General features: G+C 50.9%; 3 protein-coding genes across 3 annotated transcripts; 2 read left to right on the plus strand and 1 right to left on the minus strand.

The window, feature by feature from the left end:
• Positions 1-6,699: 6,699 nt before the first annotated feature.
• Positions 6,700-11,498, minus strand: XKR5 (XK related 5). Its single transcript, XM_075707946.1, has 7 exons — positions 11,441-11,498; positions 10,788-10,971; positions 10,502-10,683; positions 9,546-9,755; positions 9,249-9,418; positions 8,753-8,864; positions 6,700-7,814 (listed from the first exon to the last, which is right to left on the minus strand). Exons 1-7 carry the CDS (start codon positions 11,496-11,498, stop codon positions 6,727-6,729), a joined length of 2,004 nt encoding a protein of 667 aa, XP_075564061.1. The 3' UTR covers positions 6,700-6,726.
• Positions 11,499-16,071: 4,573 nt separating this feature from the next.
• On the plus strand, positions 16,072-16,613 carry DEFB1 (defensin beta 1). The gene is made up of 2 exons (XM_009491194.2): positions 16,072-16,126; positions 16,489-16,613. The coding sequence occupies exons 1-2, from the start codon at positions 16,072-16,074 to the stop codon at positions 16,611-16,613; spliced, it is 180 nt and encodes a 59-aa protein (XP_009489469.1).
• Positions 16,614-24,681: 8,068 nt separating this feature from the next.
• LOC142593248 (gallinacin-4-like) lies at positions 24,682-27,040 on the plus strand. Its single transcript, XM_075707752.1, has 2 exons — positions 24,682-24,739; positions 26,910-27,040. The coding sequence occupies exons 1-2, from the start codon at positions 24,682-24,684 to the stop codon at positions 27,038-27,040; spliced, it is 189 nt and encodes a 62-aa protein (XP_075563867.1).
• Positions 27,041-27,714: the final 674 nt, after the last annotated feature.

Raw genomic sequence — 27,714 nt, forward strand, 5'->3', positions numbered from 1 at the left:
CGTGGACGGAGGGGTGGCGCAGCCGAGCCCCCGGGGCAGCGCAGTGGGACGTTCGCTGCGATTTATTGAAGCCAGTCCCCAAAAAATCCCCCGCAAAGCTCCCCGGGGAGCCTGAAGGACATCAAGGGGAGCGGGCAGGGCCCTTGGGCGGCTTTGCTTAGAAAAAGCAAGGTGTGAACAGGGCTCTTGTTTTAAAGATCTCCCTTGGTGCAAAACAAGCGCCGGATCCTTTCGCTTGCAGGATCTTGCCCCGCTCCTCCAGCCTCCCCGGATCCCCACGGATCCCTCGCAGCCGCAGATCCCATCCCGTGGCCCTTGGGGAGGATTCACGGGAGGGAGGAAACGCCGCTCTGGCGCGTTCGAGGGAACTGAGCCGTCTCAAACCTGGCGTTGAGAGCGCAAAGTCTTTCCCTCAAAGCCAAATCCAGCACAGGAAGCACAGTCCCTGGGTTCTCATGAAGCAGTCGTTCGTTTTCGGCAAGTCCTGATTAGCCGTGTTTACCCTCCGCAACCCCCGCTCCGCGTTCCTGTTGAGCCTTAGAGCGATGGGCACAGAGATGCAGCCCGGGCCAAGACATTTACAGGCAAAGACACCAAAAAGGGATTTGAGGCAAATCAAAACCGTTTAATTGGGGGGTGGGGGTGGGGGGAAATACCCAAAGTTTCAGCTTGGAAAAAAACAAGCAAATAACAACCACCCCAGGGCAAATACTTATATTTTCTGTAATGTCCAAGTATTGTGTTCCAGTATTTTTGGAAATGAAATGATGGTTTTCCAGGCAAATCTTTCCTGGGTTAGTTCAGGGCGGGGTTATATCATCATGGAGCTGGAGAGAATGTTTTTTGCCCTGCGTTGAGCAAAACTGACCCCGAAACTTGGCGCCCACGGACGGAGCTCAGAAATTGGGCTGCAGGAGGTGGAAAATGGTGCTGCTAGAAGGCAAGATCCCAGCAGGGCTGGGGCAGGGCTGCTGCCAACCCTCGTGCCCTGCCGGGACCTTTCCGACCCACTTTATTTTATTTCCCCTTGAAAGACGGATGAGAGTAACCCATTAAAAACAAGCCAAGGGGACGGTGCCAGCGGGCTGGACAGCCGTGTCCCCGAGCCCAGGCGCTCGCCCGGGTATTGTTTAATTTATTAGGGACGTAGCCTCCGTTCCTGCCTGTTCGCTTCTTTTTCCAGATCACCAGTGAGCGGCACAGCCAGTTCTCCTCGGGAGCCTGCGGGTCACTCCCTGCATTGTCAAAATTCGCCATCGATTCCTGCTCCCCGCTCCCTCGTTGCCTTTTTGCAGCCCACGAGAGCTCCTCTCTTTGGTGGCACTGAGCTCTCCTGGGCTGGGGCACGAGCCTCTGCCTCTCTAAAGCACTGGAGAAGGTTTCCTGAAAAATCAAAACAAACAAAAAAGGCTCACAAGAGGCAAATGAGCAGAAATCATCCAGTCCAGGGTAGGCGAGAGCGCAGGATGATCTGGCCGAGTGGGGTGGGATGGAGACATCCCCCACTCCAGACCTTCTGGGGGTGGCTGAAGCCCAAACGTTGGTGATGAGCATCCCCCAAGGCTGGGCAGATCCGAAGCTCTAGCTCAGGATAACGTATCTCATCTGAAAAGAGCTTCATGGGAAACGCTGAAGAAGTAGCAGAGGGTCTGGCTGGGTGTCCTCAAGCATTTGGGACGCAGGGAGGAAACACCAGCCGGTTCCTCTGAGCAGCTGGTTCGCCACCCCTCTACCATGCTTTTCCCCAGCTGCAGTTTCTCGTGCAGCTTCACGCCCTGGGTTTGGAGTGGCCCAGGACCACGTAGCTCCATGGAGAGCAAGGACCTGGGCTTTGTGGCACCTCTGCGCTCTGCGGGTTGACGTGAAGACAGACCAGGGCAGGGAGTGACCACGTCGCCTGCCCAGGCACACCTGCACTGCGCCATGGCTACGCCGCCGAATATCAGGACTCAGCACCGTGGTGGTGACAGCTGGAGCTGGTTCTACCAAACCAGCAGGTTCCTGTGCCGCGTCCAACGTGGTCAGTGGCAGCTCCCCTTGCACACCCACCTTTGGACCCGAAGTCACCATGGGATATTTGCAGGTGGATATCAGCCTTCCTGGCCCTGAATACTACCTTGGCGAGACACTGGCAGGGGCTCCCAAACTTTCACCATGGCCTGGTGATGCTGGGGGAGGTGGAAAGAGCCTGCTGCAACCATGGCCACATTCCTCCAGGCACTTGCCGTGCACCGTATCGGCCACCTCCAGTATCCCAGAGCCTCCCACCAGCTCCCATCTGCGATGCCACAGCAGCATCAGTCCTGTGCATCCAATCTCCTCCCGTAACCCGGGCGGTGGACGGGCACGCAGCTTCTGGAACAAGGCGTTGCTGTTGTGGCCTTGAGCAGCATCTCCCTCTGGTGGCTGAGGAACAAGGAGCTATGGGGAGAAACACCTCCCTGGCACGACTTCTTCTGTCTGGCAGCGCTGGGGAAAAGTCTGGGTGTGCACCAGGTCGTAGAATCATAGAACACTGTGGGTTGGAAGAGACCTTTAGAGGTCATCCAGCCCAACCCCCTGCAGTGACAGGGACAGCTTTAACCAGACCAGGGTGCTCAGAGCCCCGTCCAACCTGGCCTGGGATGTTTCCAGGGATGGGGCCTCCTCGACCTCTCTGGGCAACCTGGTCATTGGGGCATCTTGAGTTCCCCCCTTCACAGAGATGGGAAGGGTGGGGAGGGGTATCTGGGGCTGTGATTTGCAGCTGGACAGTCCTCCTACTCCAAACAGGGCTTTAGATTTAACTAGGTTAATGGTTGGACTGGATGATCTTAAAGGTCTTTTCCAACCTAAATGATTCTATGATTCTATGATTGTACCCAGCATGCAGGACTTGTACCCTGGGTGCAACAGGGCTCTCACGCAGGCTGTAAGTCTTTAAGGACAGATAATCCACATTATTTCACCTCATTTCACATTGCTCCCAAGGAGAATGTGAGGGGGATCACAGCGGGATCTCACCGGTGACCATCTCCCATCATCAGGGAGCAAAGCCATGGGAACACGGCCCCCACACCCACACCCCCACCCCCATCTGTACCCCAGCCATTATGCTCCCTCTGGTGCTGTCCCCAGAGTTCCCCCTCTCTTTGCCACTCCTCGATCCATCTGGGATTTCCACAGGCACCTCCTCCAGGTGCAGCTCCAGGCCCTCTGTGCATCATGGATGTGCGCTGAGGTCTGAAAGTCCTTGGGCACGCCTGCCTCCTGTGCCCAAGAGTATTTCTCTACTTTCTTAAAATTGTCCATTTGGTCATATTTTCTTTTCTGCCTTGTCCATGGGATAGTTTCACAAGGGCTGCTCAGTGCTGTTGGACCTTGACCATCTACAGTTAACCCATGCCACCAGAGAGCTAGCATTAAGCTGTAGGATATAGCCCTCCCAACCATTTCATGACCCTTTTCAATTTTTGCAGTTACAGCTAAAACAGGCCCATGGCTGTTCAAGACAGTTCCTGCTAAGCCCAAGTTTAGTTAGGACAAAGCCTATGGTCTGCTGTTAACAGCAGCAACCCTCTATTTATCGGGTGAAACACACTCATCGCTCACAACTGCAACAAGGATGGTGTAAATATTTGTATCGCAAGGCCCTGGACCAGGACAGAGCAGCAAACCCTTAATGCGTTTGCTTTTCCTGCCTGATCTTGCCTTGTGATAACCAGCACAGGTTTGAGGGCAGCTCATAATTTGGATAGTCATCACTTGACTTAGTAAGCATTTGATTCTTGTAGTCAATACAAATGATTACGGCACATAGGATTGCAACCATAGGGCGTAGAGCCAAGGTCAGTACTCCTGTGGCTTTGAGTAGAGCATCTGAGGCGAGATTCCCACCAAGCACAACACCATGCACTGTGATCCTTGGGTTGGTGGCTTGTTTTCCAACCTGCCTGACCTCAGATGTTAGGGTTGGGTGCTCTTACTATCTGCAGCAAATGCTCAAAATCTACCCCAAATATTACCAGTCTTAATTTAGCATGTAGGTTTACTGATCGTTGTCATGTTAGTGTTTCTTCTCCAGGTTGCTAAAATCAGATCTCTCAGTCCGAGTTATATGGGACACGGCCCCTTTCATGGGACCCCTCCAACCTAAAGGGAAGGCTCTGGGGTGGGAAGAGAATGCTCCTGGTCAGGGAGGGAAAGGACTTCCTTGTCCCAGACCTGTTTTGGTCCTGGTTTGGGGATAGGGTGAGCAGGCACTACTGCCTGCTTCAGCATCACTCAGCCTGCTCTGGGTCAGGGGGTGGGGGACAGGGGCAGCTACCACCAGCCACCCCCCCAGTGAAGCCAGGTTCCCACTCTGACAAGAGGGAATGGGACAGGGAAGACATAACCAATCCTTCCTCCCAGCATCCGCTGCCTAGCACAGAAATTTGGCCAGTAAAGTTCTGCATCCCCACCCCAAAGGGCTGCCAACGTCCCAGCTTGCCATCTCCGCTTCCCCTGAGCTGCTACTTGCCCGCAGCAACCCAACTCACCCAACTCACTGCTACCTTCATGCCACATCGACGTGCCCAGGTCCCGCAGACTGAGGTGGCCCCAGCTACAAAAATGCTGGATGCAGACCCTTCTGCAAAATCCCAACAGGCAACTTGTCCTGGGGCTGCAGGAGAAAAGCGTGGGGAAGAGAGAAAGGAGGAGATGTGGAGTCCCGTGCCCGTTCGTATCTGTGTCCTATCTTTGCCCACCCTCCAGCCGGAGAAAGGGAAAAACCCTGCTCAATTAAACAAACAGCTTGATTGGGGGCGGGTAGAACCGGAATGGGTAGAAAATCTAAGAAAACAGGAAAATGGAGTTGCAAAGGAGAGGGGAGGAGGCAAGGTCACATCCTGCCAGGAAGCTGCACAGCAGTTCGCTCGCAAAGCAGCAGATCAAGGTCCAACATCCCCTGCAGCAAGGTCCGGAGAGGACCTCTCCACGCTTATGTGCACCCCCAACACGAGACACAGACACAGCAAAGGCTGGTTTGTTTTTTAAAGTAGCATTATATATTAGCAAAAGTAGAAAAACAAAACTAGGTAAAAATTTCCATAATGCCACGGCAGCTCTGCTGCCTTCTGTGTGATGCGCGTGGTGAGGAGGACTCTGGAAAAGCCGCTGTAACTGCTTCCTCCCTGCAGAGCACAGCCACAGCACGGTGGTGCTGGCGTCCGAACGGAGACGTGGAGCTTTCACCACCTTGGAAAGCAGCTTCACTCCAAAACCAGCACCAACTGGGTTTTCAGTGCCCAGATCAGCTTGAAGAAACATCTGGCTGGATCAATCCTGAGCAGTGAGTGCTACATGGAACCTTTTTTTAATAATTCATCACATGCCTGCCTTTCCTGCTGCTTTTCCTGCCCTGTGGCACCACAGGAGTCCTGCCCGCAGCGGGACAACAGCTGGAGGCTGCAGCCAGATGTGCACCAGCTGGCACCCACGGGCTCGCTGGTGAACTGAGCAGACCAGACCTCAACCAACATGTCAAGCCACGTCCTGGGCACAAACCCATGTCCAGCCAGCCCGGCTAGAAGAATTAGCTGTTTCTGAGACCGCAGTATTGAGGCTTTTAGTTCCCATTATAAATAATCCCTGCCTGCAAGGGGGATTTTATGGTGGCAGGAGTATGTAGATCTGTTTTGAGATTTGGCTTGAGGCTAAACTTAGGAGGGAGCATCCAGCCAGATCTGGATTTCCTGCAGCGGGGTGGAAGGGGGCAAGAAAGAGGCTGGGCAGAAAAGGTCACTTGAGGATGCGGGACGGTAAGCAAGCAAGCAGGACATGCTTTTGTCTAGAATTCAGGGAGGGTCCTGAGGCTGTGGTTTGCAGCATGAAGAAGGTCTGGGCTCCTATGTAGCTCCAGCAAATGGAGTTGGTAAAGCTCTCAAGATGAACTGGGTGGGAAAAAAATAAATTGAGCACCTCTGAGCCTTACTTTAGGGCTTATTGTGCCCAGAAGGAGGGCCATCTGAGAGTAAAACCCATCATTTTCTGGTTTAGGCACTTATTTGTCCTGAGAAGACTCCTGCTTTGGCCAGCATTGCAGCCCCTGGAGACAGCAGCCAGATGTCCATGCTGGGACAGGCCAGCAGCTTGTGTAGGCACTTGTCAAAGGACACGCTTCAAGACATTGTCACAAATAGTTCAAGGAGTAATGGTTTTAAACTAAAGAATAGATTTAGACTGGATATAAGGAAGAAATTTTTTACAATGAGAGTGGTGAGGCACTGGAATGGGTTCCCCAGAGAGGCGGTGGAGGCCCCATCCCTGGAAACATCCCAGGCCAGGTTGGCCGGGGCTCTGAGCACCCTGGGCTGGTTGAAGCTGTCCCTGCTCATGGCCAAGGGTTGGGCTGGGTGGGCTCTGAAGGTCCCTTCCCACCCAAACCATTCTGTGATTCTAAATAAATCAAAGGCAGCATGCTCCAGCTGCCTAGCAGGACTGTAACATAAATAAGTTTAATAAATACCTGATCTTCTAAGGCTTTTTAAGACCTTTGAAGCTCTCCAAAACTGCAAATAGAAGATGCAGCAGGAGGGAAGGTGATGTCCTAGCGATGGAGGACCACACCTGCCCGGCGGCAGGGGCAGCCATGGGGACAGACTCCATGGCCAGCATTAACATCCCACCACCTCCTGCCGTACCCTACTGACAAGGCAGCCACCCCAGTGCTGACCCAAGGTGACGGTGCAGCAATTTACAGGGTCACTCCAGCAATCCAGACATGTCTGTCCCCTCTCCCAGCTCCCCCAGTCCTTGCTGTGGGCATCTAGGGTCGGCCTTGGGGGTGGAGGTGAAGCACGGCGGCCTCAGCTTGCTCCTCACGACGGTCCCCTGTGTGCCACGAGGGCGGGTGTCCCAAAGGCAATGCCACCCCCTGAGGGCACCCTCCGGCCCCACAAGCTCCGAGCCCTCTTTGGGGGGACCCGGCACCCCACAGCCGCCTGTGCCGTCGAGGGAAGAGCTGCTCCGCAGATGCTTGTGGGCACGAGCGCCCAGGATTGGGCTGATGCTCGCCATCTCAAGGGATAAATCCCCTCCTCCTCCTCTTCCCGGGCAGCCTGGAGGAGGTTGGGCTTCGCCGTCCCTTTGCACCAGGGCCACGCACGTAGCTGTGGCTGTCCCCGTGCCGGGCGAGGCGATGCCTCCCGTGCTCACGCTGAAATACATAGAGGAGCCCTCAGCCGGATCCGGGGAGAAGCCGCTGGGAAAGGATACAGCTGGGTGAAGACCAAGCTCCTGCCCTGCTCCTTCCTCCCGTGCCATTCTCGCAGCGCCGGCGCTGGGTTTGCCGTCTCCTCCATTGCCCGCCGCCAGCAATTTCTCATCAGTCAGACCAGATTCAATGCCCTGAGGGACGATTTCCCTCGCAGGGAGGGAAGGGTTTGCCCCAGGCTCAGCACCGGCGGGTTTCCCCATCATCCATCCTGCAGGGTAAACCTCTGCCATGCCACCATCTCCGAAAGCTGCATTGATCATGGACATATCTCCTGTCTTCAAGGCCAGCTTTACCAGCAGCCAGTGGTGATGGTTTGTCCAGCTGTCCTCCAAAGACCCTCTGAATCGCAGCAGTGATGAGCTGTTCCCATTTTTGGGATCTGCCGTGGTGCCTTCCCCTGCCAAGGACTCTCCGTCTCCCGAAACTCCATAACTCTGCCCTGCTTGGGAGCCATCTCCAACAACCTCGTCATCACCAGCAGCTGCAGCACTGCAGGTTGTCTCCAGGAAGCTCTGCCAGATCTCTGTGGACTTGGGATGGAGCAGGCTGTAATAAACCACCAGCGCTGCGGCACCTGAAAAAGAGCAGAAAGGTGTCAAGGGGCGAGTCCCAGCAGCGTTTTGGTGAGGTGTTGTCATGGTTTAGCCCAGCCAGCAGCTCAGCACCACGCAGCTGCTCGCTCACTCCCCCTACCCCGATGGGATGGGGGAGAGAATCGGAGGAGGAAGAGTGAGAAACACTCCTGGGTTGAGATAAGAACAGTTTAATAACTGAAATAAAGTAAAACAGTAACGATAATAATAACAATAAAATAATAATAATAATAATAATATACAAAGCAAGTGATGCACGATGCAATTGCTCACCACCCGCCGACCGATACCCAGCCAGTTCCCGAGCAGCGATCGCTGCTCCCCGGCCAACCCCCCCAGTTTCTATACTGCCCATGACGCCATATGGTATGGAATAGCCATAGGTCAGTTTGGATCAACTATCCTGGCTGTGCCCCCTCCCAGTTTCTTGTGCCCCTGGCAAAGCATGGGAAGCTGAAAAGTCCTTGACTAGCATAAGCAGTACTTAGCAACAACTAAAACATCAGCGTGTTATCAACATTCTTCTCCTACTAAATCCCAAACACAGCACTATGACTCCTACTAGGAAGAAAATTAACTCTATGCCAGCTGAAACCAGGACAGGTGTGGAGGAGACACCAGACCTCGGGGCCACCTCCAGATCAACAGACCCTTTGCAGAGATGCTGCGGGGCATCAGGTGTCCGAGCAGCACGTCTTTCAAGCATTTTTAGGGATGCAAGAATCGCACTCGAGGGATGGGCTTTTAAGAAATGATGAAGAAATGAAACTCAAGGTGGATTTTTTGTATTATCAAATACATTCAGATGCTTAAGCTGGAAGAAATAAAGCCTGATGCAACTAAAATAACTGATGATGCTCATTTACTCAAGCTACTCTCCAAACACGCAACCCAGGCTCTAAAAACCAGCAGATCTTACCTATTACAAACCCTGACATGACAGCCCCAGTCATGCACAGGCTGTTCCTCAGCTCTGCCTGCAGGAACCGGGTGGCCAGCAGCAGCAGGAGGGTGTTTTCCATCAGCATTATCTGCAGAGCAGAGGGAAGAGACTTGTCACTTTTATCCTTCTGATGGCTTTAGATGTGCTTCTGATGACAGAAAACACCCAGCTTCTAGATTTTCCTGCTTTATTTTGCACCTCACTTACCACATAAAACACAAGGGTTGTGGAACTGAACTTTCTGCAAGGTCTTGACCTTTTTTTACCACGACAAATAACTCTGGTGTTATTAAGACACTGCATGGCTGCTGCTAAGAAAACAAAGCCAGCGCAGAAGGTGCATCCACCTTGCTGACCACATGGCTTTGTCAGGCCATGGGAAATGCTGGATTTTTATCAAGTGGTGAGGTGAGAGATGAGAAAGGAGAAGCAGCTGCATGCACGTGGAATACCGAATATCCTAGCTACTTACTGCATAAAACACGGCCACCCTGTGCTTGGAAGGACCGGGTCGGACATTAACGTAGCAGAAGATGTACACGGCTCCCACCAGGCAATTGAAGAGCCTCCAGCAGCAGGGCTGGGCCACGATATCCGTCTGCTGGGCCACCAGCCAGAAGGACATGAGCAACCAGTGGACACCTGCAAGGGGAAGGGACAGAAAGGGCAAAGCCCTTCCCGGGGGGAGGCTGCAAAGCACTCCAGTACCAGGAGCATCCCTGTGGCTGACAGCAGGATGGGACGTGGGGAAGATGATCGCAGATCTTACCTGCCACAGCAAAAACCCAAAAGGAATACAGCCTGGCAAAGAGCACCAGGGCCAGGACCCTGGTCCCCAGCATCCCCGTCCTCCAGAGCAGCAGGCAGAGGATGGCCGCGGCCGGCGGGCAGAGGTGGCCGGGTTTCAGCAGGCAGGCGAAGCGGCTGTAGGAGACCAAAGCCCAAGCGAGGGAGAGCAGGGACAGCCCCGCGCTGACACCTGCACGGGGACAGGGGCCGTCAGGCGCGCTGAAGGGTGCCTGACTGCGCTGTAGGACCAGATCTCAATGCTAAGGAGCTGCTGGTAGCACAGCACCCCGATACAAGCCAGACACCCTGCTGCCCTGCCAACTGGAGTGTTCAACCAATTCGTGCGGAATCTGGTCTCCCTTGCACGCTCAGCATCTCCCTGCTTAAATCCTCTGACCGCTCTCAGCCACGGGCAGAGCTCCGCAGCGGCAGGGCAGGTCCACCTCCGGTCGCTGCGACCAGACCAGAGACTGACACTGATTTGAGCATGACCTTGCGCTCGCCGTGACTCCACGCTCCAGCTTCTCCCTTTGCAAAACAGAGCTGAAAGATCACCTTTTCTATGAGGAAGCCCCAAAACCCTAAATGCTCAGCGCTGCACTGCGATTAGGGCTGGACCATCAATAGGAACATGTGTTGGGTTCAAACCCAACCAAAGCACTGCCTGCCATGGAGATCCCCTGTACGCCACAGGGAATGACCGCGCCGGCCAGGAAAAGCCGAGGATAGCTCAGAGACTCCTCCATGTTCAACCACAGCAGATATTTAAGCCACATTTGTCCCTGCTGCTTTGCACTGGGGCGTCCCTGCTGCTTTGCAGCGTGCTTCTCCATCCAGAGCCTGCCCTGCACCCTGCCAGGTGGGCACACACGTCCCCCACCCAAATGCATCGCCCCTCTGCAACTCGAAGCATCCTCCTGGGAGCTCCCCGCTCACCGGGGACGAAGCCCGCTGGGTCGACTGCCACGACGACGTAGGCCTGCAGCAGCAGGTGAGGCAGGGTCTGCAGCAGGGCTTCCAGGAGCTGCAGCGCGCACACGTCCCCGTGCTGCGTCAGCACCTCCCCGGCACGGCCACTGCCGCCCGCCTTTGCCGCCGTCCGCAAAACATCCCAGTACCTGCAAGAGTCGCCATGACGGGATGTCCACCCTGGTTTTGGTAGGTTTGGGATGGCACCCAGGTTGGCGGGGGGGCTGGATGGACCATGGGGAGCATCTCTCACCGCTTCCAGAGGCCAAGCTGCAGGACGTGGAGCGCCAGGAGCCGGCAGCCGGGTGGGCGGCCGTCCGCCCTGAACCAGAGGACGCTGAGGAGCTGAGCCGCGTAGCCGGGCACCACGCAGGCGACGGTCAGCCCGAACCAGCCCAGCTGCCCGCGGGCAAGGTGGTGGATGATGGCGCAGAGCCCTGGAATACGGCAGAGACGCACCGCTGAGGGATGCCGCAGCCGTGCACGCCCCGCAACTGAAAAGGGGCTACCCGCAACCCGCCCCAAATTCATCTCCCAGCCGCCGAGGGGGTTCGCCGCCCTTGTCTTCGTCTTATCTCCAGCTTCCGGCTCCCGCTGGCTTGTCAGCTGCGGCACAGCCATCGCCACCGAGGGGCCCGGCCCAAGGAAGGGCTCTGATAAAAAGCGCTCGGCCAAGGGCTCACGCTCCAAAGCAATAACCAAAAAAATTGATAGAAGAAGAACCGAAAAAAAAAAAAAAAATTCAATTTTTCAAATTATAAAAAGAAAATGGCTGGGGTCTGCACGGATGCAGAAAGCCCGCGCCCGGGGCGCAGCCGTCCGTGAATCCCGGGGGTGGAACCGCGCAGGTTCCCCTCCGCGGGGGCGCAGCCCCCCGCCCCCCGCGCATCTTGCGCGCTCACGCACGCGCTCCGCGCTCCGCCGCCAGCAGCGCCAAGCAGAGCCCCGGGAAGACCCCGCGCATCCTGCGCGCCCCTTCCGCGGCGGCTGCACCTCGGCGCGGGAGGAGGAGGAGGACGAGGAGGAAGAAGAGGAAGGAGCCGCCGGCGCCCGGTCCCTCCCCGCCCGCCGCGGCCCGGCCCCACCGGGCGCCTCCCCAAGTGCCTCCCCCCGCCCCGCCGCCGCGCTTCGCTCCCGCCGGGGAATGTTACGTCACGTTGCTTGCGTCACGCGGGCTGCTCGGGGTTTTGCGGCAGCGTAGGGCGCCGGTGGTTGCACCAGCCCGAGACCCCTGGGATCATTCTGCGCCTGCACAAGCCCGTCCCGATGTCCCCCAGGTTGCTGTCCACTTGCACAGGTCGCATCCTGGTGTTCCCCAGTTTCTCGTGCACTTGCCCAGGCCCGTTGCGATGTCCCTGGGTTCTCGTGCACTTGCACAAGCCTGCCCCGATGTCCCTGGGTCCTTGTGCACTTGCACAAGCCCGTCCTGATGTCCCCCAGGTTGTCCTCTACTTGCACAAATCTCATCCCGATGTTCTGCAGTTTCTTGTGCGCTTGCACAGGCCCGTTGCGATGTCCCTGGGTCCTTGTGCACTTGCACAAGCTCGTCCCGATGTCCCCCAGGTTGTTGTCCACTTGCACAGGTCGCATCCTGGTGTTCCCCAGTTTCTCGTGCACTTGCCCAGGCCCGTTGCGATGTCCCTGGGTTCTCGTGCACTTGCACAAGCCTGTCCCGATGTCCCTGGGTTCTCGTGCACTTGCACAAGCCTGTCCCGATGTCCCTGGGTCCTTGTGCACTTGCACAAGCCCGTCCTGATGTCCCCCAGGTTGTTGTCTACTTGCACAAATCTCATCCCGATGTTCTGCAGTTTCTTGTGCACTTGCACGGGCCCGTTGCGATGTCCCTGGGATCATTGTGCACTTGCACAAGCCCGTCCTGATGTCCCCCAGGCTGTTGTCCACTTGCACAGGTCGCATCCTGGTGTTCCACAGTTTCTCGTGCACTTGCACAAGCCTGTCCTGAGTTCCTGGGTTCTCATGCACTTGCACAAACCCGTCCCGATGTCCCCCAGGTTGTTGTCCACTTGCACAGATCTCATCCTGATGTACCCCAATTTCTCGTGCACTTGCACAAGCCCATCCTGATATCCCTGGGTTCTTGTGTGCTTGCACAAGCCCATCCCCATGTCCCTCAGGTTCTTGTCCACTTGCACACGTCGCATCCTGGTGTTCCCCAGTTTCTCGTGCACTTGCACAGGCCCGTTGCAATGACCCTGGGTTCTCATGCACTTGCACAAGCCCATCCCGATGTCCGTGGGTTCTCATGCACTTGCACAAGCCCATCCCGATGTCCGTGGGTTCTCATGCACTTGCACAAGCCTGTCCTGATGTCCCTGGGTCCTTGTGCACTTGCACAAGCCCGTCCTGATGTCCCCCAGGCTGTTGTCTACTTGCACAGGTCGCATCCTGGTGTTCCACAGTTTCTTGTGCACTTGCACAAGCCTGTCCTGAGTTCCTGGGTTCTCATGCACTTGCACAAGCCCGTCCCGATGTCCCCCAGGTTGTTGTCCACTTGCACAGATCTCATCCTGATGTACCCCAGTTTCTCGTGCACTTGCACAAGCCCATCCTGATATCCCTGGGTTCTTGTGTGCTTGCACAAGCCCATCCCCATGTCCCTCAGGTTCTTGTCCACTTGCACAGGTCGCATCCTGGTGTTCCCCAGTTTCTCGTGCACTTGCACAGGCCCGTTGCAATGACCCTGGGTTCTCATGCACTTGCACAAGCCCATCCCGATGTCCGTGGGTTCTCATGCACTTGCACAAGCCTGTCCTGATGTCCCTGGGTCCTTGTGCACTTGCACAAGCCCGTCCTGATGTCCCCCAGGATGTTGTCCACTTGCACGGTCGCATCCTGGTGTTCCACAGTTTCTCGTGCACTTGCACAAGCCTGTCCTGATGTCCCTGGGATCATTGTGCACTTGCACAAGCCCGTCCTGATGTCCCCCAGGTTGTTGTCCACTTGCACAGATCTCATCCTGATGTACCCCAGTTTCTTGTGCACTTGTACAAACCCGTCCCAACATCCCCCAGGTTTTTGTCTACTTGCACAAGCCCACCCCAGTGCCCCTGGGTTCTCATGCACTTGCACAAGCCCATCCCGATGTCCCCTTTTGCGATGCCCAAGTGCTGTGCATCCACCGCAGGGATGAGCACTAGGTGGCAGCCGGGACATGATGTACAGGGAGCCATAAATTAATTCAGTTGGTTTTTTGACCCCTACACAGGAAATGAAACCTTTGTGAAATGTCACCCCAACCGCTGGTCGTTGCAGGTGCCCTTGTGTGTGCAGAGACGTGTCCTGTCTGCTCTGTCCCCCATCTTCAGCCCTGCAGGCTCCATCCCCTGAGAAGAACATGCTTTTCAGAAAAGAAATCCTCAGGAAAGGCCACGACGTGCCTTTATAATTAAGTCCAAATATCATCTAAGGTTTTGTCATTGCTTTTGCAAAATCCTGCAGGAAGTTCCCAAAGGTTTGTGCATCAGCTGGGCTGTAAGGATGTACATGTGTCTGGGGGCTTTCATGCATTTAGTGTTGTTTTTTGAAATTTCAGCGAGTTTCTTTGCAATCTTGGGAACTAAGCCTGGACTCTGTTGCTTAACAGGAGGAAAATTTCTCACCCTTTCAGATGAGTCCTGGAACGGGGACGTTTTGAAATACGAAAGCTCAGTTTCCAGGGTTCTCTATAGGTCCCCTGTACATTATGCCTGTCCCTCCCATGCTCTGTAACTGCCCTCTTTGATATTTGCATGTGAGCAATGAACTAAATATCCTGTGTGTGCTCAGGGCCATGGATATGCTGCTGGACAGGGAGCCAGACTGCTCAGAGACGCCACTGTCTGATTGTCCCTCCTCGAGAGAGCACCACCAGGGTCTCTCCTTGGTCTCCAGCATTGGCTTTTACCAACCATGTAAGAACTTTGCAGCCTTGCAGCCTCAACTCCAGTGTTTGGATTTGGTGGCCAGTGGGTTAAATAAGTCACGGGTGGAAGGGATAGCCTACTTTTCCTCTTTTCCAGCTGCCATGCCTGTATTCAGCAAAGTGTTTCGTCAACTAACAACGTTGAGCTGTTGGGCCCAGCTCCAGCGAAGCATTTTAATAAAGCTAGGGGTGTAAAGAGGGCTCTGGAGCCAAATGAAGCTCAGTCTTGGTTGCCTCCGAGTCTTGTCCTCCACAGTTTATAGTGCAACAAATACCATGGCTGCCAAATGGCCTATTCCTAGAAAACCCAACTTTCTGCATGCAAAGCACAACTAAGCCTCTGACGGGCACCAAAGTCTCTTCCAAAGCTGAGGGCGGGCTCTTGAAGAACCATCTTTGCTTGCAAATCCAGCAGTGAGAAAGCTGCAAGGGTTCACGCAGGTGCGATGTGGCGTGACCCTTCTTGTCACCCATAGAAGACGTGTGAACCTCAACGTCTCACCCCACCTGCCCTCCATCGTCATCGTTCCCAGGAAGGAGCCACCCTGAGGTGCCTCAACTGCCTTTTCTCAAAGTGACTGATGACAAAATCAGTCCCTCCTCCTGCCCAAAGGCTTTGTTCCAAGCCAGGAATAAATTCCCATGCCACACGAGACGAGCCATTACCACCCTGAAACAATGCTAACCAGAGAAGGAAAAAGCCAGAAAGCCTTCCAGAAGGTATTCCCAGGGCTAGCCACCCTCCCCAGTCTGCCAACTCCCAGTTGCTCTGGCTGCCTTCCAGCCACTGCTTTGGCTGTGTTTTTCTCTGCTGGATCTCAGCACCCAGGAGCCTCTCGCTAAAAACCCCCTCAGGTCTCCAGTGAAGCTACATCCAGAGGATGGTGAAGTCACCTCTCCATATTTTATTTAGCGAGCTTAGCAAATGAAGGTCCTCTGGCTCCTCCGTGCAAAACTGTTTCTCCAGCCTTCAAGTGATTTTTTGGGATCCTCTGCTCCACCTTCTCATATCTTAAACCCCTCTTGAAGAGGGAGCACAAGGAGTTGCAGAGATGTCTTAGCCATGCTGCTGGAGCTGCACACAGACAGGTATAGCATCTTGGTGGGACTGATTCTGGATTCAGTCTCTATGTAGCTTTGGGCAATCTGTTTTGGGGTCTAAAATGGGAACAAATATTCCTTTTGTGTAAAATCTGAATTTCTGGAGGCAAAGATGCATCTTATCAAGATTTGAGTGTGCAAATACCTTGAAGTGAACTGGGCCTTGTGCATGTGGTCATTGCTCTGGCTAAATGGTTGCTGAAATACCTGCCTGTCTGTGCTGTTCGTGGAGATGGTGCTTCGGATCAAGACACGGGAGCCAGCAGGTGTTGGTGTTAAGAGGGTAATTCCTTTCGGGGTGGGGACATGTCGTGGTATCTATCTACACAAGAGTTTGTAATTAGAGGTTACAACATGCACCCTTTAAATATATTATTTGGATCCAAATAGGATTGCTAAATCCCTGCAGATCGTGTTCATCAAAGCCTTATAAATACAGGTTCCTTCCTTCCTCTTGCAGTGTCCCTTGGTCTCAGCAGCTTTGTGGGGACACTCCACCATATCAGCCAAAGCTATGAAGGTACTCTTCCTGCTGCTGCTTCTCCTCGTGGTGTCCCACGCTGCTGCAGGTTAGTGTAAATACAACCGAGGTGCATTTTTGTGTTTGGGAAACAGGGAGCGATTCTGTAAATGAGGAAAAACCCATGATACATGCACAGCTGATGTGATACTTGGGTGTTGAACCTGCCTGCCTGGCATTGAGTAAGCAAACTCCAGTTAGCCGTTTCAGTGCTAAGGGGAGAGAGCATCACAGTTCGCAGAACTCATGAATGCTTTCAGACATCACAGCAAAACTCAACAGCAGGTTGATGATCTCCCCGAGATGCCACTTGTGCTATCTGCAGACTGAGCTGCTGCGAACATGGGGACAGGCTTTCCTCATGTGCGCAAATCCAAAGAGATAAGCTGACTGGCTCTTCTTCTCAATCAGTGCCAGACACTGTGATGTGTCGGAAGACCAAGGGCAAGTGTTCATTCCTGCTGTGTCCCTTGTTTAAGAGAGCCACCGGTACCTGCTACAATGGACTGGCAAAGTGCTGCAGGCCCTTATGGTGACTTCCCACAGCCCATGCAGGGGCTGGTAGCATCGGTAGCATCAGTAGCAGTGGCAGCAGTAGCGTAAGTTTGCCCTTCTTTATGTGGGTATCTGTTGGTTTTGGTGCTGCCTTTCCTCAGAGCTGGTGGAAGTTACTTTTGCATGTGGCCTCGTGTCTGCTCTTCACCCGTGTATCCACACCTGGGAAATCACTCTGTGGCACCTTCTCATCCACTGGACCCTGTCCCTCCACTGTCACCAAGGCAGGGCTGAACTGGTAGCCTGAAACTGGACAGCTCCTCTCCTCTCCATGCCAAGGGAGTTCTGTGGTGGGAATCTGGCAGATTTCCTCCTCATGTTGGGGGAGAGTGTGATGTGTCCCATGTTATGCTGAGATACCATAGCAGACCTCACCCATCCCATATGCTCTCCTGTGGTAGCCACCCACAGAGCCCTGATGGCCTCGGTTGCCACCCTGGTGTCCCCAAGGGAGAGCACGAGGCTGATTTCCAACCACTGAAGAAGTTTAGTTGGGAAGAGGCTCCCTGTTACTGCCCTGCTGCTTCACCTTTGTCGAGCCCATGGACGGGTGAGGTGTAGAGGGCTGGTGCTAGGCAAAATCTGACAGTGCAGCCCCTGGGACCTTCCTCCAGCTCTTGGACTTCTGCATTGCCCTTTCCACCCACCACATGCCAAAGGGGTGCGGGGCAGGGACACCACTGCTTTCTCTCCCACCTTGTCCCTGCCTGTGATTTGTCTCTCTGCCTTCATCCTCACCAGGCAGATCCTGCATGGTGAGGTCCCAGCTCCTCTGGCCAGACCTTGTCTCTCCCCTGGGGCACTGAGTTGCTCCTGCCAATGTAATATTTAAAAACATTTTTGTTCATGTCTGTTAACTTGCCCACCTTCTCCATGCAGGATGGCTGTCTTTCCTGAACAGATGGGTAAATGTAAAATACAACCCTCATTTTCCCAGCTTCCCTGTAGGACCCCTTTTCTCTTCCATAAGAGTATTTATTTCCCATATCCCCTTATAATCATCTCAAGAGAAGGTCTTTTATCTTTCACCTTTCCCATTCTGTATCCTCAGAAGATGCTGTCCTGGCTCGGTCATCTGTCCAGCTTCTCAGAGGACATCTAGCCAATTCAGACCCTGTTCTGGAGGGTAGGTCTGGTCAACTCTCATTTGACCTCTGTTGTGATACAGCAAGGGTCGGAAGCTGAAGTCTTCAGGGATCTTCTGCTGCTCTCTTGCAGGCTCTGCAAAATATCTCAGCCTTCCAGTATTGAAGCGATCTGTGCTCTTTTTCTCTCCTCTAACCCATATTTGCTGTGTCCAAAGAGACTGTGGTTCACAAACTATTTGAGTTGTGTAAATATCTAATAAAGCATGAATGATAACATAAAGTGCTTTAAACAATTCATTGGTGAGGAGTGTTTCAATCCCTCCAGTTTCTGAGGTGTAGGGCCTAGGTCCTGTGGATCTTATATCCAGCCACATCTCATCGGCAGGCATCTCCAAAACCTGGGAAAGGTTTTCTAGGTCATCTCCTACCTGAGCCCAAGTCAAGAGGAGGTTTGATTAACTCTGCAATCAGGGAGCTCAGATTTGTTCAGCCCAGGTAGATGGCTTGAAAAAATCTCATCAGACATCTGCGGTACTTTTGGTGTAGCAGCTTCTCCAGGCACAGCTAGTCCTGCAAATGCACTGCAGCTGACATTATTGCATAGCATGTTGCCACTGCCAAAGAAAAAAGTCATTAATAATAATCAAGCTCTCCAAGCCCAAAGGTGCTATTTGAACCTTAATCACTCCTTCCATCTAGTGATTTGAAAGTCCTTTGTACTCATGAACTGAGGCTTGCACCACCCCTGGGAGGTAGCCAAGCAAACAGAAGGTACCTACTGTTGTAATTAAGCCGCTCTCTTCCACCCAGGATTAATTGTAACCCTTTTACTTCAGGACTAAGAAATAATAATAGCAAAAAGCAGGTATTTGGTGGTATGCCAAAAAGTTGTGGTGACTGTCACGGGGCTGTCTTTCAGGAATAATAAGTGAGACTCCTCAGTGGTTGTATAATTACTGCAATTAGGAAATCAAGTGCTTTACAGAGTATGCAAGGATTGCTACTCATGTTGCACTGATGAAGAAACTGGGGTGTAGAACAGGGAAGTGTCAGCAAGGTCCTTGCCTCCTGGTCACCCACAGACAGGAGGAGCAGAAAGATCTTGGGAGTTGTGCTCTGACATCCTAAATTGTTTATCCCCTTTGAAAATAAATGCAGGCATCATTAACAAAATAGCATGCAAAATCATTCTTAATTGTGACCAACAACTGGGGACAATTGATCCTTTGGTGTAGAGCATGATTGCTGGACACCACATCCCAGAAATCTGAATAGCCATGTCATGGCTATCATGGGGCAGGCATGGAAAAATCTCTTCTTCACAGAACTTGGGAAGATTAACTCCATGGGAAAGATGGAGAATGTAAGAGTCATGGCTATACTGAGCTGGAAATGCCTTCATTGTTTGAAGAGGCTTCACAATCTGAGGCTCAGTGAAGCCCGACAAGACTGGGCAGCCTATGCTTTACTCATCCAGTGGACAGGAGCATCAAAACCACTGGCACGACTATGTGCCCCAATTAGCACTGCCCCTGTGGGTAGGAGAGGAGGTAGCGAAGGCAAAGGGAGTCTTGGCTTGCCTACAGATGGTATCGCATTGACCCAACCGACCCTCACATGTGTGCATCTGTTTCAACCCGTGTTTTGCTACACACCCTAGCTGCAAATATTTCTCAACACCTTAGAGAAGGATTTAAGCAATAGTCCCTCCCTGATGGACCCAGATAGCCGATCACATCTTTTGCAGATCATTCCCCTGCTCGATGCGAAGCAGCAGAGCGGTTGTGAGGGGTGATTGTGCATGATGTTAGGAGATGCAGAGATCAAGTTTTTATGGCAGTAAAAGGGTGATTCTTAGAACAACTAGTCCTGGCACCCACAAGAAGAGTTGCCTTCCTGGATTTGGTCATGAGTGGTGCAAAGGACCTAATTCAAAAGTTGTTTGTGAGAGAGCCACTCTGTAAAAGTGACCACAGTACAGTTAGGCTTAACCGTGTTCTGGGACCAAATGCATTTAACATGTGAATATCTAATCTCAAAAAAGCAAAAATGAGGAAAGAAAAGCACCAAAAGGAGTAGTCCAGAGGAGCAAGAAGCCTGCAGATGGCCTGAAAGATCTTTAAAAGGCTGTGCTAGAAACCTCAGTAACATATTTGCTTTGACTGGGAAAGAAAACAAAGAGGTCTAAGAAAAAACTCTGCAGGGCACGAAGGGTAGGTCAAGGGAGGCTCTTGAAGGGAGGAGCTCAGTGGTGAACAAACAGCTGACAGAGGAGAACGGCAACTCCCATAAAGTGTGGCAGGCCAGATTCAAGTAGGAAAGAGGGCTAAAAAGGAAAGTGAAGATGCCTTTGCAACAGACACATGAACTGATAGTAGAAATGTCAGTAAATGCATGGAAAGCAGGAAACCATTGCGGGAGTCCTTGATGAGAAAGGAATAGGAGGGTACTTAGGGGTGGTATGCTGTAGCTCAGTACACTCTGTCCATGGCAAGGTAGTAAAGGCTATAATAATAATAAAATTGCTGAGCATAGGCAGTGAATTTCTGGACGTTGCTGGCACAGGAGGCTGTGGAGGTAGAAAATACCAGTAGGCCCGAAAAGGGTTAGGCAAATCACAGACAGCAGGTCCTTACATGGGTAAGGATGGGCAAGGATGTCCCCTGCAACATCCTGCTTTTGCAATTATGGATGCTGGGGCAAAATGGGAGCACTTGCCCTCGGATAGTGCCCAGGCTCACATGCTCTCCCTGAACAGCAGGGAAGGCATAGAAAGAGGAGGCAAAGAGAAGCAAAGAGAAAGCATGGACAGGGGTTGCAAAGAAAGAAAACCAACGTTCAGATGGGCAAGGGATGGTGAGCAGTGTCTGGAGCCAGGCCAGTGGCAATATGCTTCTGACTGTGGTGTTTAATTGCAAGCAACGACTCTGTAAACCATTTTTCTCCTCAGTTATGAGCTGTGAACAAAAATATGCAGCTCTTGGAAGAGCCCATGGCCTGACCTGCTTCATGGCAATGCCCGTGTAAAGGTGACAGCGGGGACTTCAGGTGCTGAGAGCTTTCTCATGGAGAAACCTCTGGGAAACACCCCAGTGGGATTGCTCACACATCCCTCAGCTTTTGTGAGTCGGGTGCCCATTGATACAAGCCTCCATGGGCTTTGGCTTTTGTTGGGAGGCTGAAATCCTTTCCATACTCAATTCATTAACTATTTAATTAATTCAGTTGCTCTCTGGAGCATCTCTCATCAGATGGCTTTGCTTTGCAGAGTTGTTACCCCAGTAAGTCCCTGTTTGGCCAACTGTGACACTTGAGTGTTGACAGACTCATCACTCACGAGACCCAAGCTACTGATTCATGCTCTTGGAGGTGCAGAAACTGCCCAGGGCAGGCAGCAAAGAAAGCTTTAACCACAACTAGGTTAGCCTTGAGGTCTATAAAAACCTCTGCATTTGGAGAGAGATGAGGAGCAAATATATTCATTCTAAAATGGCGAATGTAACCAGAGTAACGTCTTCTACAGTTTAAGACTATATTCTGCTCTTCACTATGCTGAGAGGTGTAAATCAGAAGAAACTCTGCTGAAATCATTGCACCAACTTCTGACATCATGAAGACCAAAACCCATCCATGGCTGAGCATGGAAAAACTCACCAAAAGGAAATGGTGGCGATCTTCTAGCCTTCCTCTTCTTGATAGCCCATTGCCAAAAGTTCCCAAGGTCTAATCCTGCTAGATACCAGAAAATTCGGGTAGAAGGAGGCTTTCCCTTCTTTACTACCTGAGAGGCACACTGGAAAATCTGCCAGTAGAGGCAGGGATTGCATTCTTCTCAACTCTGGCAATATTGCAGAGGTCCAGGAGGCTGCGCTGTAAGACAGCAGGGATGAACTTATCATCTCCTCTAATGAAGGATTGCACAACCTATATATCTGCCCCTGAGCTTCTGGCCAAGCTCTGCCTATGGGCATCACACAACATGGAAGATGCCTTTGCACCTCTGTGTCAGAGACACACTTTGAGGTCCTGTGCGGGACCCAAAAACTGGTTCTCCTCTCTTTTGTCTCTCTGTGCCTCAGCCTGGTGACACCACCCCGCTCAAGTGCAAACGATAAGCAGTGTTGTCAGACTCCTCAAGTTAACTGAGGAAAGCAGGCATAGACTTGCAGGTCCTTTCCAGGTGTATGGTATTGGGAGCATCCAAGCACGTGACAGTCCTTATGCCTACTCCTTGACATACAGAAGACAGCAACTGTTGCTCCAGTATCTGCTTGGAAAGGTAGAGCAACAGCAGCAGAAACTACAGAAGAATAAATGCAAACTCCTGCCCATGTCTGACTTCACCTAGCATCAGTTTCTTGTTCAGGCTGACCAGGGCTCATACCAAAGAGGAAGATCCCTGGAAAACCAGCATGAAGGAAAATGAAAAACAAGATTTAAAACATCATGTCATTGGGGTGGTTCTAGTAATGATTTCCATAAATAGATGTGGCCTAAAATGTCTTACATATGGTGCAGGTAATTAGCACTGAATTTTTTTTGGTGCAAAAGTTAAAAAAAAAAACAAACCACCTTTCCCTTTTTTTCTTTTTTTACTCAGAACTATTAGATTTCTGTTTTACTTTTTCACTTTTTTCCTACCATTCTCTATTGCCAATCTTTTTCATGTTCTTAATCAAAATAGAGAGAACTCTCCAAATTTTCCCTTCCAACAGCAGAAATGATGTAATATTAATGACAGCTCATTAATCCTCTTTCTGAATTTCCCCAGAAACACTAATTTCCCATTTAATGCAGTTCTTTTTAACCTAATTCTAGCTGATGATTATTTTTCTTTTTATGGTGACATATTTTTCACATTTGTAAGGAATTAATACAAAAACCTCTGAAAATAGGTGGAGACAGTGTTTCCTCACTAGACAGCTATGGGCATTTAAGGATAAATTACTGCTGGGATTTATTTGGTAAATGAAATAACTAGCTAGTTCGTTAATAACACTCACATACACATGACTACCCTCGTCAAAACCTGAAATGCATTGCTGGAGAAGGCAAAATTAATACCTAGAGCTAGAAATCATTGCATATCCCTCAAATGACTGGCTGACATTATATTAAAATCTACTTTTTTTTCTTTTCTTTTTAAGTTACAAGAGCAAAGGCAAGCTTAGGCCCAACATCTTTCCATAATTTAGCCATAGAGCTGACCCTGGCACAAGCTTGGCTCTTGCGCCCTCCCTGCAATTTCCAGACGCAGTCTAAAAGCTGGCAGAGACCAGGGACCATTCCCAGCGGGCAATGTAGGTGAAGCCAATCCATGCTGGAGGCTAAGTTTAATAGTACAGACATGGCTAGACTGCCTTTTGGCCTGGAGATAAACCTGGTGCAGGTTAGCTCCCTAGCAGAGACATGACCATGAAGTAGCAAATCCTTCTGTGCTCAAAGAGCAGTTAAATTGAGTAACAACTGGTGCTGCTCGTGCTAATCCTGAAGCCTACCTGAACCGAGCAGCTTCAAGATAGTTTCAAGTTTATGACTTTCTTCTATGCCACAGGGACCAAAATTTGTGAATGAGGGGCATGACTTTGCAAGATACCTGCTCTGTGGGCATCTGAGTGGACATCAGCTAGGTAAATCCCACCAGACCCCACTGTGCACCATTTCACCGAGGGATCCCATCACACAGCATCAGCTTCCAAATGAGCTGTACAGAATGGCCATCCAGGAGCATGGCAGCCTGTACAGCTATTTTTATCATACTGGAGAGTAACTACCACCAAGCCTCAGCGGGCAAGCACAGGATATATGGCGCAGAAACCTTGAGTGAGCTGCTGTGGCCGAACACATTGCACAAACAGAGGTGGCCCAAGGCAGTTTGCATGCAGCTCAGCACATTTCCCGAAGCGATGCTGCAATATTTTGAAAGCAATACCTCGGTTCCTCATAGGAGGATAGTAACGGAGAGGATTCATTGGACCTCCATGATGCTCCCCAAAGCTGCAGGGATTGTCTGATTGGCCACCAGAAGGCTGTGAAGAGCAACCATCCTTCACCACCCTCCAGAAACAGCATAAAGCCAACTTCTGCTCCTTCATCTTAATGCATCTGGGTGGCTGACACTGATCCAAGGACTGTTCCAACCTAGAGCCTCCTCTTACCTGGTAACAACCAAAATCTTCTCATTATTCAGCCTCTCTTAAAAAAGTTCTGTCCTTCTTAAATGGGCTGGAGACTTTATATCTTTCATGTATAGCCGCATTTCACTGTTATAGCCTTAACTGTGCAGTGCCTCCAGTCTATCAAGCATCAGTGCTAGAGATTTCAAATATTGCTAAGGGAGAAAAGTTTTTGTTGGCTGCAGGAAGAGAGCTGAGAGGAAGCACAAACACTCAGAAATTTATGCTGGAAATCATGTAATTCTTGAGGTGAAGGAGAGGCAACAGCCTCTAAGCAAGAATAGGGAGAAGCTGGATTTTTCCGTAACTGTGAAGGAACTTTTTCTGGTGGTTTTTTGTTTTTTTTTTTTTTTTTTTAGAAAAGCTTGAGAACACACACTGGGCTTTTTTGATAGCAAAAATTGTCTTATTATTCTTTCTGAATTAACAGCTTTAACTTCCATAAGGCAAATAAAATTTTTTGCAATGTATTGCAAAGTATGAAGCAACCTAGGATAAGTACCTGGTTAATTAATACATTAATTAAAAGGGGATTTAAAATTGTATCTTTCTGCATGGAGGTTTCTTCCTGTGCCACGATCCTATGTATGCTCCAGGGAACCCTTACGTCAATAGACATTATTATAAAGAAAGCGTGTAACACCTTTTCTAGATAACACTTGGTCTTGAAGAACATTTCTGTGTGTCACTTCTCAGCCCACTATGATTGTGGAGGGACAACCCTCTAATTAATGTCTTGGTCTCCTTTCTCTGTAGTGACGGGAGTTCCCAGTCCACCCTCTGCCATGAAAATCCTTTCCTTTCTCTTTGCTTTCCTCTTGGTGGCATCTCATGGAGCTGCAGGTAAGGTGTAAATGAAGACGAAGGGCTGTATAGAAGGAGGTACTGGTGTCTTATAAAGGTCTCCTGTCCCCTTTGGGAAGTAGCCAAGGGGACTGCAAAGAATCTTCACATACATCATCAAAACTTGTAGGCAGATTACAGATGATACGTGAAATTAGCAGGCAAACACTCCAACCATCAATTCAGTGCCTTTGCTACTCCTCTGAAAATCCAGTCTGAGTTGAAAGCACTTAGGGGCAACTCCAAAAGTACCATTCAGTGCCAGCATTTTCCCCATTAAACCTCGCAGACTCTTATACTTAAATCACTTTGTCTCTGGGTTGCCCTACAACAAACCACTCATAATCAAATATTCTTAAGCCACACAGAAAAAAAAGGAAACTGTCCCCATGCTCTCCAAATATCTTTTGCTTCAGGACCTTGTACTTGGGGTGGGGAGGCAGAAGATTGCGAGTTAAAATTAAAATGCAACTGGTAGCTTCTGCTCGGTGGAGAAACCTGTGCAACCGTAAGTGGTGGTGTTAGGCTGTGCCTGTTGGGGGCATGCAAAGGAGTCTGGAACCCAAAACCCAGTTTATTGTCCAGAAAAAGGGACTGTGTTTAAACACCATCCCTGAAAATGGCACAATTACAGTGCAGGGCACTGCATGCACAAACAAGTGCCAGCGGAATTTTGGGGTTGATCTCTGTGGGAATAGGATGGAAAGTGCCCTCTGAGGAGTGAGGATGGGGAAAAAACTGTGATGAATTGCAGAAGACCAGGACCATGGGAGAAGTGTCATATATACTTGCCTGATCTTATTCTTACCTGGGCCTCTACTTACGGCAGTTGTCATAGGCAGGATATTGGGCAAAGTGTTCCTTTGGTCTGGACCAGAACGGTTGTTTCATGTCCTTATTAAACATACAGATACACAGGTGGACATTTGGGCTGTTTTCAGTAAGACCTATCTTCTGGGTATGGTAAAGCAAGAAATTTATCTGGAAGAAAGTGTATCTGAGAGCTGAGACTGCTCGCAATCATCTCTGCAATATCCCACAGACAGATAGTTTGGGACCAGAAGTGTTTTATTCAGCCTTCCCAGCACTCCTTTATTGCTGCCTGGGATTTTCTGGGTACTGCTGTGTGTGCATGCACCACAAAACTCACGTGCTGTGAATCCGACACACCAGGGATGCACTGGATCTACTGCACATGTGTAATATCCATGGTCTGTTTGCTGAAACAAGCTCCCCGCTTTCTGGTTACGCTGGACTTAGTGCGGTTGCACGGATGAGCTGTGAAACTGGAATTAATTGGTTCGTGTGCAGTCAATCAGCTGCATCCAGAATGCATCAGCCTGCCAGGCTACATCTCTGTTAATCACCCAAGCAGGGCCAGGCAACATGCTGCCTAATTGGTAGTCTGTTCCCTGGGGTTATTTTGACCCCTGACAACTAGCACTGTGACAGATAAAAAAACTGCTCTGGGAATAGCACAGGTTGGTGGCCATTCCCAAAAGGCAGTTTGAACGTGGATATCCTATTTTAACGGGGAAGAAAATTTAGCCATGTAGATAAGAGCAATGCCACGCTGCTTGGCCTCAGACCCAGAGGGCAATACCTGGCGTGCTGTGTTCACTAGCATGGAAGTGGTCGTGCGGCGCGCATTGCTGGGTTTGTCCGTGTACAGGGGCCATCTATATGGACTGCTAGACACCAGGACCTGTTTCGAGACATGGGTGAAATTTATAGGGAGGGAAATAGGCCAAATCTATGGAAATCCAGACGCACAGAAATCCTCATCTTTCTGCCCCTAGAAGTGGCAGCCTTCCAGCTGAGCTGGTGCATCTCTCCTTAATTGTGACCTACAAGACTTTAAGAGCTGGTAAGTGTCCACTTACTGTTTTCTATCAGGTCTCTGGTGTCCGTCCCTGAAATCTGAGTTCCTAAGGGAGTCCTGAGCCTGGAGACACAATTCTTACATCCGAAGAAGGGATTAGATCATTTGCTTGATTATTCTGCCCATAGACCTCCTCCTCTGAGGGTTGCATTAGGATTGTCATGACTTTGGGCACCCGTGTGGCATGGTGTCAGTGCACAGAAATTTAGTAAAATGCAAAACCCTGACAGAAACAACTGTCTCCTGCTTTCTTTTTTTTTTTTTTTTTTTTTTTTTTTTATGGTACAGGCTTTGCAAAACCTCAAAAACCTTTTATGCGATGTGGATATCGCGGGACTTTCTGCTTCCCTGGGCAGTGCCCTCGTGGCAACACTTATCTGGGACAGTGTCGTTTGGGGTATTCTTGCTGTAAATGGTAAGTTTAGGATTTAAGCAGGGCAAAGATGACTTTCCAAATTTTCGGTTAAGTCCTGTGTAGCGGGATTTTCCACATCAACATAGGCCTGAAAACCCTGAAACATTCTTTCCTTTATGTAGGTTGTAGTGTGGCTAATTGCACAGGATCTCCAGGGATCTGGGGATGATCGCTTCTCACATGGATGGATTCAGGGAACCATTGTACCGGTTATCAAGAATTTGTCATTCTTCTTTCAATAAATGCAAGATCTGGGGAGGTTGTTTGGCAGCTGTGTGTGGTGGTGTCATTCTTTTCTCTAGAAGTGTTATTTGCCTTTAGACATTTGAGCAAGAATTCTGAAATCAGGTTAAACCTACCAGGAATGCTTAGTTTACCAAAATATTTTCTCCTCTTGGGTTGCTGATTGAATGAGTGCTGGCACGTTCTCCACCCGTGCCTGCAAGGAATCCTCTGCCGTGACCAAAGCTGGGGTCAGTCACCGTTTCTGTAGGGAGCACGAAAATCTTCTCTGGACTGATGCTTCATAGCACCTCTGCTCTGAAGACTTTCCCACCTCCTAGTCCAGAGCTTTAAGACCTGGGAACAGCATCCTGTTTTGTTATGAAAATTAAGAAGGAGACACTGAGGAGAACAAAAGGAGGCAGGTGACCCCATGTTAAGATTTGAAGCTTGGTT

This window comes from Pelecanus crispus, chromosome 3 (assembly GCF_030463565.1).
Source record: "Pelecanus crispus isolate bPelCri1 chromosome 3, bPelCri1.pri, whole genome shotgun sequence".
Lineage (NCBI taxonomy): Eukaryota > Metazoa > Chordata > Aves > Pelecaniformes > Pelecanidae > Pelecanus > Pelecanus crispus.